General features: G+C 39.9%; 1 protein-coding gene across 2 annotated transcripts in view; it reads left to right on the top strand.

Annotated features, from left to right (window-relative positions):
- The window catches only part of LOC136886777 (uncharacterized), a 44550-nt gene that overhangs the window by 15130 nt on the left and 13928 nt on the right, over nt 1-15492 (top strand). Inside the window, exon 3 of one of the 2 annotated variants that reach the window (XM_067159583.2) lies at nt 4707-4835. The exons of the other annotated variant lie outside the window; for it this stretch is intronic. Coding sequence (XP_067015684.2) covers nt 4707-4835 — 129 coding nt within the window. The remainder of the gene's footprint in view (nt 1-4706; nt 4836-15492) is intronic. 2 annotated transcript variants of the gene reach the window in all.

The raw sequence follows: 15492 nt of genomic DNA, 5'->3' as shown, positions 1-15492 counted from the left end.
AAACTACTTGGAAATGTGTTGGTAAACTTAGCCGCAGTTCACACAGCCACACAATTTACTATCTAGGGTCTAAATTACATCTGCTGCCTTGCGGCCGCAGCAGGCGGCAGCTTAATCTTCATTATTATAAAAATACTAGCTGATGTACCCGTGCTTCACTACGGGGTTCTCAGAAAGACTGACTTTGTGGTTTTCCTAACTGAAATCAACATAGGTCATTACAAAAACGTAAGTATGTATGTAGCAATTAAAAGCAATGCTATCATATAAAATACTCGATCAAATGGAAAGCCGCACGTTTTATCACTTTTAACGAACAGTGCTGCGGTTAGATTGCGGTGCCAATCTGATAGTCCAAAGTTCCAGAGCTGGGATGACCAGGTCGCAGATTGCCATGAACACTCATCTGTCATTATTCCGCTAAATATGCACACTGTTCATTCCAATCAGTACCTCAGAGTAGGGATTGAATAGCCCGAATGCTATGATGATCCAGTGTGTTACGTACCAGTAGTATCAGAAAATTTATAAACCAGGGGAATGGCATGCTAAAGAAGAAAGTTATCTAATTCATCAGCTACTTCCCATCAATATTCAGGCAGGCTGTTACACTCTGTCCGACTGGGCGAGTTGACCGTGTGGTTAGCGGTGCGCAGCTGTGAGCTTGCATCCGAGAGATAGTGAATTCGAACCCCATTGTCGGCGGCGCTGAAGATGGTATTCCGTGGTTTCCCACTTTCACACCAGTCAAATGTTGGGCCTGTACCTTAATTAAGGCCTAAGTCACTCCTAGCCCTTTCCTATCCCATCGTCGCCATAAAACCTATCTATGTCGGTGCGACGGAAATCAAATAAAAAATACTCTGTACGCAGCAGTAATCCTATCTACCGGAGATGAGGGGCAACAGAAGACACAAAGCACATCACGACAAACAATGGTCAATGTAATATTATTGTTGATCAGTGTTATGAGCTTTCTATATTGTAGGCCTACACATTTAGTTTTCTTTCGACTCTGTGATTTGTAAAATATTTTATACCGTAAACTGTAGTTTCTTATTCTCCGACTTTACATACCGATTTTCATTAAATACTGTTTACCCATTTTCTCGTTACTCGGCGCTGATATGGACTTAGTAACAAAAATTCAAATTCATGAATATCTTGGTGATCATAGCCAGTACGGTAACAATGTGTAAGACATGAATAATAGGAAATTTAATACTATATAACCTTAGTTATCTAGCATTCATCGACTACACTTCTAATAAATATTTGAGAATTACATTTTAGGCCTTTCCCTAAACTACCATTTCACTCAGCGTGAATAAAATAATTTATAGCCTAGATTGTAGCGGCTCATCCCCCGACTTCACATACCGATTTTCATTAAATTCTCTTCAACCGTTTTCTCATGATGCGTGTACAGACAGACAGACAGACAGACAGACAGACAAACAGACAGACAGACAGACAGACAGACAGACAGACAGACAGACAGACAGACAGACAGACAGACAGACAGACAGACAGACAGACAGACAGACAGACAGACAGACAGACAGACATTACGGAACAGTAAAAAGTGCATTTTCTTGTTACTATGGACATGACCGATACAGAAATACCATTATTTTGAAATTCTGAGCAATGTACAGACAAAACTCTTATTTTATATATATAGATAATTTTACCTCCCATGGGGGGGACAAACCGCGCGCATAACCACAACAAACATTAAATGTATAGATTCAATTGTTTCTGACCGAGAAAGCGGCTGTTCGCTTTGGGTCATGTGGGTTCGAACCACATTAACGGCAGCCTTGAAGATGGTTTTCCGTGGTTTCCCATTTTGACACCAGGCAAGTGCTAGGGCATACGCCAATTAAGGCCACGGCCGCTTCCTTCCCACTCCCTAGTCCTTTCCTATCCCATTGTCGCCATAAGACCTGTCTGTGTCGGTGCGACGTAAAGCAAATTGTTAATTCTAACAAGCCTGTAATGGCAATAATTGAGACACGATAATGTTTATAAAACGAGCGAAGCGAGTTGCATACGACTGTTTATGCTCGACGATAATTATAAATCTAGTTTTAAATATTCATAAATTTCTGTCGATATGTCGCTTGACAGTTGAGTACACTGAACAGAGCGCATGCGCTGGGTTATTGATTTTCCGTGAGTGAATCAGAGACCTTGACAATGTCGTATGTTTTCAAAGCGTTGCTAGCTTTATTTCAAATACAAATTGTTTATTGTACAGTCTGTTGGTGAAATGAATTAGCGGGAATGTGACGTGTGATATTGCAAGTAGAAAGTGCATTGATGTTAACATGTGTGTCCGACATATTTGATTTTGGAAACAAGTGCGAAGCTAGTGCGTTGTGCGTAGGTGCGACGCTATCCTTACCTAATTGGTCAAACAGTTGTATCATAATGAAAATATGAACTCTGACCTACACCAGATGAATGGAGAGTTGCTGTAGTAGCCCCTGTGTATAAATGAAAGGGTGATAGACATAAAGCTGAAAATTACAGGCCAGTAAGTTTGACATACGTTGTATGTAAGCTTTGGGAAGGCATTCTTTCTGATTATGTTAGACATGTTTGTGAAATTAATAACTGGTTCGATAGAAGGCAGTTCGGTTTTAGGAAAGGTTATTCCACTGAAGCTCAACTTGTAGGATTCCAGCAAGATATAGCAGATATCCTGGATTCTGGAGGTCAAATGGACTGTAACGCGATTGACCTGTCTAAAGCATTTGATAGGGTGGATCATGGGAGACTACTAGCAAAAATGAGTGCAATTGGACTAGACAAAAGAGTGACTGAATGGGTTGCTATATTTCTACAAAATAGATCCCAGAGAATTAGAGTAGGTGAAACTTTATCTGACCCTGTAATAATTAAGAGGGAAATTCCTCAAGGCAGTATTATCGGACCTTTATGTTTTCTTATATATATAAATGATATGAGTAAAGGAGTGGAATCGGAGGTAAGGCTTTTTGCGGATGATGTTATTCTCTATAGAGTAATAAATAATTTACAAGATTCTGAGCAACTGCAACGTGACCTCGAAAATGTTGTGAGATGGACAGCAGGCAACGGTATGTTGATAAACGGGGTTAAAAGTCAGGTTGTGAGTTTCACAAATAGAAAAAGTCCTCTCAGTTTTAATTACTGCGTTGATGGGGTGAAAGTTCCTGTTGGGGATCATTGTAAGTATCTAGGTGTTAATATAAGGAAAGACCTTCATTGGGGTAATCACATAAATGGGACTGTGAATAAAGGGTACAGATCTCTGCACATGGTTATGAGAGTGTTTAGGGGTTGTAGTAAGGATGTAAAGGAGAGAGCATATTTGTCTCTGGTGAGACCCCAACTAGAGTATGGTTCCAGTGTATGGGACCCTCACCAGGATTACCTGATTCAAGAATTGGAAAAAATCCAAAGAAAAGCAGCTCGATTTGTTCTGGGTGATTTCCGACAAAAGAGTAGCGTTACAAAAATGTTGCAAAGTTTGGGTTGGGAAGAAGTGAGAGAAAGAAGAAGAGCTGCTCGACTAAGTGGTATGTTCCGAGCTGTCAGCGGAGAGATGGCGTGGAATGACATTAGTAGACGAATAAGTTTGAGTGGCTTTTATAAAAGTAGGAAAGATCACAATATGAAGATAAAGTTGGAATTCAAGAGGACAAACTGGGGCAAATATTCATTTATAGGAAGCGGAGTTAGGGATTGGAATAACTTACCAAGGGAGACGTTTAATAAATTTCCAATTTCTTTGAAATCATTTAGGAAAAGGCTAGGAAAACAACAGATAGGGAATCTGCCACCTGGGCGACTGCCCTAAATGCAGATCAATATTGATTGATTGAGAACCTGTATCATAATGAAATTTGAACTCTAGTGAGCCTCATTAAGATTCAGTGTTCTAGCACATAATATTTATATTTCCGCATCGTCGAGTATAAAAGAAAAAATCTCTTAGGTCACGATTTCGGCACACCTAGTCTTGAAACGATTTTAATATTTTCTTCACCGGGCGAGTTAGCCATGCGGTTAGGAGCGCGCAGCTGTGAGTTCGCATCCGGGAGATAGTGGGTTCGAACCCCACTGTCGGCAGCCCTGAAGATGGTTTTCAGTGGCTTCCCATTTTCACACCAGACAAATGCTGGGACTGTACCTTAATTAAGCCTACGCCCGCTTCCTTCCCATTCCTAGGCCTCTCCTGTCCCATCGTCACCATATCTGTGTCCGCGCGACGTAAAGCAAATAGCAAATAGCAAAAAAAAAAAAAAAAAGAAGAATACCTTCTACTTCTCCTCCTTCTTAGGGAGAACGCGTATATCTCCGAGATTATTCAACGTACAAGTACGTTTAATGTCTTAATTAACAGATAAAAATAAACAAAATAAAAAATGAAAAACTGATGCGTAGTTTTGATGAAATACCGCTTCAGAGTAAGGTAAAATTTGTGATAAATATGCGACGTCACACTTATACTCTGTTATAAGATGGCGCTGTGTTGACTCGCCGCTCAGTTGGAGGCTGTATAGAATAACAAATTTAATAATGGAAAATGAAGATTTGATCTAATAATTAAGTCTAGGAAAGCCTCAAACCCTGCAGCCGTTACAATAGTGACAAGCTACCGCCATCTTTTGTAGAAACATCTTAACAGTCGTATCTTATGTTTCATGTTTCAGGTGAGACCTCCGAAGCCATTAAAGTTTCATCCACATGCTCCCAAGATGGTGTGCCACAAACTTCCTGGCCCGGTGAAATTCACGCCCATAAATGACATCTGCAACTGTGCTAAAACATATGTGCCTGCGGTGAGTAAGGCGTGTTTTATATAGAAACGTCTGAGCAGAATGTTGAACATTCCCACCAATGTATTGTTAGTGTAGCTTTCGTCCGATAGATAGCAACAGGAAACCAGGCTATCAAAATGGAGTCTGATTAAAAAAACATAACCATAGTTTTGATCGACTATGTGAACCAACCAACTAACCGACCGACCGACCGACCACTGATCTGCATTTAGGGCAGTCGCCCAGGTGGCACAATCCCTATATGCTATTTTCCTAGCCTTTTCTTAAATAATTGCAAAGAATTTGGAAATTTATTGAACATCTCCCTTGGTAAATTATTCTAATCCCTAACTGCTCTTTCCATAAACGAATATATGCCCCAGTTTGTCCTCTTGAATTCCAAATTTATCTTCCTATAGGGATGTATCACGCAAAACTTGTCCGCTAGGTAGCGCAATGGTAGTACCCGGTATGCGCTTTCCGCTGCTCGATTGTTTTACATGAGACTTATATGGAGTATTCCTACATTTGCGATCATCGAAACGAAACTTTTGCTTTAAATGCATTACAATGGAGTTACCATATTCTGCTAATGTTTTCAACGAGACGGGAAATGATATAGGTGCAATGACGATTGCGGATTTGGAAGCAGAATTGAAGAAAAGGGGCGTAAAAATATATATAAAAAAATGTAAGAGTTGATTGAAAGGTACCAGTAAGGAATAAATGCAGCAACTCCTTCTTTTAGCGTTTTTGTTAAGATTGAATTCTTAAAGTACAAATAGCATTTTGAAAACATTCCTAATACGGTATTTTTCCTTTTCTTTGCCGGTTATAGGCGTACATAAGGCACGACATTGGTGTGACAGCAGTACCTGAGGCTACATCCAGTACGACCATGGGCGCCCGCAAGTGGGGGCAAGGGGGGGCACTTGCCCCCCCCCCCTAGAATTCTAAAGATGTTGATGTTCAATTATTTAATATCATACCAGATTATTTCATAAACTGAAATTACTGACAGTCATCTAACATATGTTATAACTGGAAGTTTTTGTAAACAATTTAATGTTGCTGACGTTATATTGGTTTTTATATTCAAGAAAATTGTTAATGTGCCCCCAACTGGCAAAGATCCTGCGGTCGCCCATGAGTACGACTGAACTTCATTTCCGTGTAGCGCACGAGTTTCAGGATCTTGTTTCGGACCATAAGACAAATACCGGTATACAAATTTCAAATTTGGAAGTAATGTTCAGGAAGTCTGAAATTGATGGCTCCAGTGTCAAATCATAGGTCACTGTGTGATTCAGGGTACCGTACCGCACACGGTGTTATGGCTGTTTTTCTACTTCTATATCTTCTTGCTCTCTGAGTTATTTCCAAGGTACCGGTGCCATACCATGACAATATCGAAGGTACATCGTTCTCGTGAAGTCTTCATCTTTCGCCTAAAATTATTGAAATAGGTCATATTAACTTTTCAGAATGTACCACCTTATTATAAAATTATTTCTTAATTAGTACTAATTTGCTTACTTACCAGTTTCAGTAACGACACAGTCTTCAACTGTAAAATGTTTCGAGCAGACTTTGATATTAGGAGTCATATTTTTATTTCGTAGGTCCTGCCTACGAATCGCATGCAACCACTTTTTACGGAAAGCATCTTGCTTAGGAAATTGATGGTATGAATATGGTCGACCTTGATTTTGGGACATTAGGACACAGCAATAGTCAGGCATCACAATTTTCTTGTCATCTTTGTTGTCGTAACGATATATTAAAACTTTTATTTCAGCATTTAACTAGGCAACTTCTATTAAAAACACATACAAACAAATGACGATCGACAAGCGCATACCGGGTACTACACGTGAGACATCTATCGGTAGTGTTTCAGTACATCCCTATTGTGATCTTTCATAATCTTAAAAACACCACTCAAACTCATTCGTCTACTAATGTCATTCCAGACCATCTCTTCATTGACAGCTCGAAACATACCAGATTAGTCGAGCAGCTCGGCTCCTTACTCCCACGTCTCCCCAGCCCAAACTTAGCAACATTTTCGTAACGCTACTCTTTTGTCGGAGACCAACCAGAACAAATCGAACTATTTTTCTTGGGACTTTCTTCTAATTCTTGAATCAAGTAATCCTAGTGAGAGTACCATACACTGGAACTAATCTCTAGTTGGCGTCTTACCAGAGACTTATCTGCCCTCTCCTTTGTTATTGAATTTCTCACTGCCGAAAAACTACACCCACTGACATCCATCGACGGTTGCTAAAGACGGCAAAGTGGATGCCAACACAGTAAGATGGCCAGTAGCGCGTATCAACAGTGGCGAACCACGGCCTAGACGTCCCTGGTCAGCTGACACTCCTAACAATGCAGAGCACCACGATCAGCTTATCCATACAGCTTGGACTACTACCAGGGAACTGAGTGGACGGTTTAGTCATCATTATCATCATCATCATCATCATTTCCCAGATCCAATTTCCCGGGTGTGGTGTACAGGTAACATTGTCTGACCATTCCTGTCAAACTATAGTGTCTCTTCTTCTATGTCCTCCCACTTGAAATTCCTCTTGTTGACTTCCGATTTCACTGTGTCTCTCTTTCGATTCTATGGCCTCTCTATTCATATTTTTCCGTCTCACTTCTCTGTCAAAGTAATTCCTCAATGTTCTCGTTCTGTCCATCATTATAACATGTCCAAACCATTGCAGCCTGCGCCTTGCTAAAAGCTCAGTAACAGCCATTTTGATGCCAGCCCCCTTCCTGTTTAATTCATTGCTAATCTTGTCTTTCCTGGTCTTATGGTCCATTGTTCTGGTGAATTTCATTTCTGTTGACTGGATTTTACTATTAGCCTTGTTACGTAGGGTAAATATTTCGCGTCCATATGTGAAAATTGGGATAGAACATGCTATTGCTAAGCAGCTAAGCGAATCCTATTTTCCAATAATAACAATACTGAATTGTACAGTATATATCTCGTCAATGGGCAAAGGAAACCTCGTACACTGAGCGGTCACCAATTGCGGATAAATATTCCTGCCATTTTCATTGCTTAACGATAACTCAATTATTCGACCATTGGAATATTTTATTCCCTTCTCATACAACGCGGCAAGCCTTCATAAAACAGATGGAGGAATGTATTTTTCTCGTGAGTGGAATTACGAGTTTTTCATTGCATTCATTTAATGCATAGACAGCACTTATACATAAGTGCCCCTTATAAGCCAAGCCAGGTTTCATTTCATATTACCTACTTAAGTGTCCTACTTATTGTTAAAAGTGGACCTCTCAAAGTGACTCACTTATGTTGCAGCAAGATGGAGGATAATGATTTTGCTGAATAGTTGCATTTCATTCACAAAATGCTTTCCGTGCACACAATAAAGATGGAAAATCCTATCGAAATGTAATGTGACCAACAATTTAAAGAAGGTTTCGTTTTAGTGAAGTGACAGTTATAAATATCCTTGTTCCTTTGCTTGTGAGAGTGAACATAACCTCTAGAGGACTCACTATCTCACCATTATTGAAGATATTGTTTTGAGATTTTATGCCACCTCTTAATTTCAGGTTATTGTTGTTGTTGTTATTATTATTATATCCATCATCATTATTTCGCTTAATTAACTGGAAACGTGCTACAAGTTGATAAGTTATGAAGACTGTAGGCCTATAGAATACTGAGTTATAAGAAAAATGAACGTGTTGCACTACCACCATTTATTTTAAGGTTGATTTGTGCTAATTATATCAGGTTAGTCAACCAATCGTTTGCTGGATTATATCAGAAGTTTCTCGCACAGTAAAACATAGTCTACTACACTATTTACATTTTATTGGAGAAGTAATTACGCCTACTACATCGTAAGGGCTACGGATATATTTGTCAAATCATTAAAAGCGTTCTAAGGCTAGATATTCTACATTTGGATGAGTATTTGTATAGGTTCGAGTACTTGGATAACTATAAACATATTATATCAAGAAAATTAGATTCTGGGCATTTTCGTAGTTTGCATTGTCCACAACAAGTTTTCCCCACGTCATTCATATTCTGCTGAGAAACTGCGTCGGTCTGTTTGTTCTGTATTATGTGCATCTACTTCGACACAAGTTCTTGCAGGTGTCGTCTCAGCTCGCTGTCTTGTTATCCATTCTGATAACCAAATACAATATATACGATCTTTTAACCTAAAAAATGACAACAAATATCGCGCGATGTCCTTCGATAAACAAAACACAATATATCATCCCACTATTCGATAGCAAGAACTACACGATCCAGAAAGCATGGGCATAATATACAGCATTGCCACATCTCCAGGGAATACTTGCTGTATCAGTGTGTGTGCTTTTTAAGTGCTGTCTGTGAAATGTAAACTCATGTAAGTGAACACTTACTATAAGTGATCCCTTATTATTTAAGGGTTCTACTTATATATAAGTGCTGACCATGAATTTGGCCCTATACTGCATCACGCAGTGGCGGCGATAAGGACTCTGCAGACCTCAGGGGGAACCACGGCTTCTGAGGGGCCCATGACTGTTTCTTACTTCAGCAGCTGAAGAGTGATTTGACAAATTGATAAAGCTAATGCAAACAACGCAGTGTTATTTGTTTTACAGATGGTTATTCCAAACTTAGGCCGTGGTAGTGCAGAGCTTCTTTCCTCAATAGGCAAGGGTAAGGGTGTATTCTGCCCGAAGGCAGGTCCGAACCTCTGCAGAGGTGTGCCTGAGTCTGAGTTTACGTACGTTACGGTGGCCAGTTCCTTTCCGTTCCTCCATTCCCTTACGCCCCCTGGCAACCACGCCCAATGTTGCTTAACTTCGGAGATGTCACGGGATCCGGTGTTTCAACACGGCCAATAGTAGTACGGGAGTAATTTATAAAAGAATGCGAGTTTCCCAACCTGTTCCAATAATAACCATCCCTTGCTGCCACTCACAACAATGAACATGGCTTTTGAAGTAATTAGTCAGTTCTGACAACTCAGTAGTCAGCGAAGATGCGATAACAAAGATATCGTCCTTTTCTAAACTCTAAATATTCAAGTTCTAGCCTGTTTATAACTCTCGGCAGCAGTGTTGTCAACTTAGCGGATTTTTCGCTAAATTTAGCGGAATTAGAATGCTGTCGGCGGAGAAATATACCATTTAGCGGACAGCGGATTTCTTGGCGGAATTCTAGATTTATTATAGCGGAATTTAGCGTTTTATCCATTTTACTTTTTTAAAAGAATTGTACTCCAGTCTGTCTCTGAACTATTCCGTATTTCTTATCAGGAGCTAGCAGTCACATGATAAAAACATGTTATTTGGATTTGATGTTATGAGATCGTGGTATCATAAATTTGTAATGCATAGGGAAAGGGTACTTATCTCTTAGTTGACGAATGACGACAGATAATGAAATTGTGAGAGAGTAGCATTTATATTTATGCTATGAAGGAAGACCGTTGAATGAACTGGCCTGTTCTGTGTGTTGCCCTTGAGGTAGGGGATTCACCTAGTTTGCACCCGGCAGTAAAACGCCCAGTGAAACTCACAGTTCAGGTGAGTACAGACATCTTCTACTACTACTACTACTACTACTACTACTACTACTACTACTACTACTACTACTACTACTACTACTACTACTACTACTACTACTACTACTACTACTACTACTACTACTACTACTACTACTACTACTACTACTACTACTACTACTACTACTACTACTACTACTACTACTACTACTACTACTACTACTACTACTACTACTACTACTACTACTACTACTACTACTACTACTACTACTACTACTACTACTACTACTACTACTACTACTACTACTACTACTACTACTACTACTACTACTACTACTACTACTACTACTACTACTACTACTACTACTACTACTACTACTACTACTACTACTACTACTACTACTACTACTACTACTACTACTACTACTACTACTACTACTACTACTACTACTACTACTACTACTACTACTACTACTACTACTACTACTACTACTACTACTACTACTACTACTACTACTACTACTACTACTACTACTACTACTACTACTACTACTACTACTACTACTACTACTACTACTACTACTACTACTACTACTACTACTACTACTACTACTACTACTACTACTACTACTACTACTACTACTACTACTACTACTACTACTACTACTACTACTACTACTACTACTACTACTACTACTACTACTACTACTACTACTACTACTACTACTACTACTACTACTACTACTACTACTACTACTACTACTACTACTACTACTACTACTACTACTACTACTACTACTACTACTACTACTACTACTACTACTACTACTACTACTACTACTACTACTACTACAGAACCGTTCACTGTGGTTGAGTTACAAGAGAATATGAAGACTGGTAAGGCACCAGGTGTAGATGGAATCCCACCAGAAGCCATCAAGTATGCAGTTGAGGTGGCACCTGGTTGGATCTTATCAGTCTTCAATGATTTATTAAAAAAGCGTGAATTCCCCGATGAGTGGAAAGTAGCCAAGCTAGTGCTGTTATTGAAGGCAGGGAAACTATCATTAGATCCATCAGCATACAGGCCACTGTGCTTATTAAACACCTTGAGCAAACTTTACGAAGGATTGATTAAAACTAGACTGGAGAAAGAACTTGAACAACAGGGAGGACTTTCTTCGAACCAGTTTAGATTTAGAAAGGGTAGAACCACAACCCAAGCTATTGAGAGGGTGATTCAAATACAGGCAGAAAGCAGTGAAAAATGGGCTGCCTTGATAACGCTAGATGTCAAAAATGCTTTTAACACTGCTTCTTGGAGCATTATTTTGAGAGAACTTCGTAGGATGAACATTTCTCAGTATCTACAACAAATAATCGTTAAGTACTTCAAAGGACGAAGAATACGATTTCATGATTTAGAAGATCTTGAAATGAGTGCTGGCGTTCCACAGGGATCTGTCCTAGGACCCACCTTGTGGAACATTCTATATGATGGTGTCTTACGTCTGCAGCTGACAAAAGGGACAACATCTATTGGTTATGCAGATGACCTTGCAATAGTGGTAATAGCAGAGAATGTAGAAGAACTGACCTTCCGAGTAAATGAATCACTGAGACGAGTTAACCTTTGGATGGTAAATAATAAGTTGAGATTGGCTCCACATAAGACTGAGGCTGTAATTTTGAAAGGTTCCAGGAATTGGAAAAATGTCCGTTTCTTATTAAATGATACAGTGATTATCCCAGGAAAGTCTGTACGATACCTTGGGGTTCTTATTGACAGGAATTGCACATTTGGTGCACATGTGAAGGCAGTAACCCAAAAGGCAGAGAAGAAGGCATCAGCATTAGCCAGACTTATGCCTAACATCGGGGGACCAAGAACAGTTAAGAGACAGATTATGTGCTCTGCAGTATATTCCATTTTACTTTATGTTGCACCTATCTGGCACAATGCACTCAGGAGGAAGATTCACCGAAGAGCTATGGAAAGAGTACAGAGGAAAATGCTGCTCAGAGTTACCTGTGCATATCGAACTGTTTCGACAGCAGCTTTACAAATTGTAGCTGCCAGTATTCCCATTGACCTCCTCGTTGCAGAGAGAAAACTTTGGCATGAAAGGGGTGCAACTATATCTGCTGAGGAAAAGAAAGCCTCGAGGAACCAACTCTTACTAGAGTGGCAAGACCGATGGGATGGCACAACCGATGTTGGCCAATGGACAAAAAAGCTAATACCCAACATAGGAGACTGGCTTAAATGTAGACATCGGCAGGTAGATTACTATCTGTCGCAGATCCTGACAGGACATGGAAGATTCGGCGTATACGCCATGAAGATGGGAAAGACGCAGGGAGATGGTTGTTGGTACTGTTCTGAAAGGGATACAGTAGAACACACCTTTTTCTACTGTGTTCGATGGGAAGAAGAACGAAGAAAAGCCTGCCAACAACTTGGCCGACAACTCACGCCAGGGAATCTGGTTCAGATTATGTTAGAGAGCCCGTTTGCCTGGAACACAGTAAAGGCAATGGCGACAAGCATTATGGGGACGAAGGAGAAAGAAGACAAAGGAAGAACTTAATAACATACATCATTCCATTCTGATGTCATGCCGACAAGCAGTTCCAGAATGGTCTGAGTGAAGAGGGCAGGGGTTTTTAGTTGGTGGAAATCCAACTCCCACACAGAGTGGTGTCTTTAAAAGATTTTCCCCTGCCATAACAAAAAAAACTACTACTACTACTACTACTACTACTACTACTACTACTACTACTACTACTACTAGCATTATGGGGATGAAGGAGAAAGAAGAGAAAGGAAGAACTTAGTAACATACATCACTCCATTCTGATGTCATGCCGACAAGCAGTTCCAGAATGGTCTGAGTGAAGAGGGCAGGGGTTTTTAGTTGGTGGAAATCCAACTCCCACACAGAGTGGTGTCTTTAAAAGATTTTCCCCTGCCATAACAAAAAAACTACTACTACTACTACTACTACTACTACTACTACTACTACTACTACTACTACGTGCGTATGGACCCACTGGATCATGCAAAGCTCTAACGATTCTGTTTTATGAGTTGCCAAAAAGCTCTCATCCTTTCTCCGTGGATCCTTTCTCGTTCTTCCGTCCACTTTGCTCCAGTCTTCTTTTTCAGTTCGTTCTCTGGTTGCACTTTCCATCCATTAATTTTTTTCATATAGAAGTTTCTGTCCGCGGTATCATTTGAGTTCATCTGGGCTTTTTCCAGATCCTTCTTCACTTCCAGAACCCACTGAATATTTTTTAGCTGTTCTATGTAGGTGAGAATCTTGTGTGTCAGTCTCAGTATTCGGACATGCCCATAAAATTTCAGACGTCTTTTGCGGATGTCTGCTGCAATGTTGGAAAGCTCTTCTAGTCTATATCCATCTTCTGTTTTTCGGGGGCTGAGAATTTTCCTCAGATTATTATTATTATTATTATTATTATTATTATTATTATTATTATTATTATTATTATTATTATTATTGCCCATGATTTGAGATCGGATTTCTTGGCGGAATTTTAGCGGATTTTTAGTAGTATTTAGCGGATCTTGAAAACATAAGTTGGCAACACTGCTCGGCAGCCAGTGTAGCTAAGTGGACCTACGATGGATGGTTGAGCTGTAAATGATTTGGTCGTAGGAACGAGATTATTTCTTATTATTGTGACGGTCAGCGTGTTTTGATTACTGTAATTGGAATATGCATTTCTTGTGTGTGTGTTCGTACCATATAAGTGTATTATTTTAATTCATTCGGATTTGAAAACTAAATTATGTTATTATTATCGTTGTGTCTTTTCTGTTCATTGTAATAATATACAACCCTGAACTACGAAATAAACTTGTAAGTTTCCTTATCAGGAAACGTGGGAGGGGGGGCATTTTCAATTATTGTGGCGGGGGGTGGGGGTGGTTCTTAGGGCTGCTACTGCTATTATAGTATGTGTTACGGAGTTATCCGTGGAAGGCAGAGGTGAAAGAAGGTGCGGGCTGGAATGGGTCTAACTACAAGTCCGAAAGATGAATTAAAATTTCAATAAAGGTTATATTTTCAATAGACAACAAGATTTAACAAATTTTCACTAGGTGAAATAACAATGAAAAAACCGGGAACAAATATAACTTTACAAACGAAAGCACAAGTTAAGGGATCTTAACAAATTCTGGGCTTCGAGCTCCAAGTTTATAATTCCTGAGCCCTCAGCTCACAACCACAAATTACCAAAGGGCAGAAAACCCCTAATTACATGGAGCACTTGCTCCCCCCTAGAAATGTCAAGCCTCCTAGAGGCACCTTTCAAAACACCATAAAGAGCTGACCCGCTCTCAATCTTTCAAGCCTATTAAAGGCAATACAATGCTTTACAATCACTTGCCATCGAGGCGCAACTTACAAGAATTAAACAGGGGTATCTCGTACCCAGCCTACAGGGCCTTAAAGGGAAAATAATAGGTTAATTAAATGGCCCAAAATACCAATATGAATGGAGGCGTAGCTTGCGCTCCTACATGAAACGTTATAAAACCTAAGGGGAACTAGGCCGATGTCACAGGAGCTATTCCCAAACTAGGGAGGTGACTCGTATAAGAAAATTTTAATACATTAAGAGTAGAAAATCGGTTATGAAAACGTAGTCACCTGAACTCAAAATGAAGGGGAGCTCGAGAGGGTAAAGCACTCTCTATCCCCGATTTACAGTTAAAGTAATAAGAAACTTTTACATAAGCCGGCACTAAGTTACATTTTTAGAAAGGTAGGTTACATTGAAAAGGTTTCGGACCTTCCCCGAGGGCTAAACTGCTGAGCTAGCAAGAAATAAAGATGTTAAAAGGCCATTACCTTGTAGAAGAGCTGCTGGCGGATGAAAGAGGCGCTTCCCGCCTCCTGCTATACTTCCATACACTAAGCTAGATGTTGTACGAGTGGCGGAGAGCCAGGAAAATCAGCAGTTTTTATACTCTCGGGGAAGATTCGAGACCTTTCATGAATGATTAAGACACACCCACAGTCGTTTATTGGGTAGCTTACAGTTACACATCAACATTGGGGAAGAAAGACGCCATTGGCTAAAAA

This window comes from Anabrus simplex, chromosome X (assembly GCF_040414725.1).
Source record: "Anabrus simplex isolate iqAnaSimp1 chromosome X, ASM4041472v1, whole genome shotgun sequence".
NCBI classification, from domain to species: Eukaryota; Metazoa; Arthropoda; class Insecta; order Orthoptera; family Tettigoniidae; genus Anabrus; species Anabrus simplex.
This window is presented reverse-complemented; position numbering and strand designations above follow the sequence as displayed.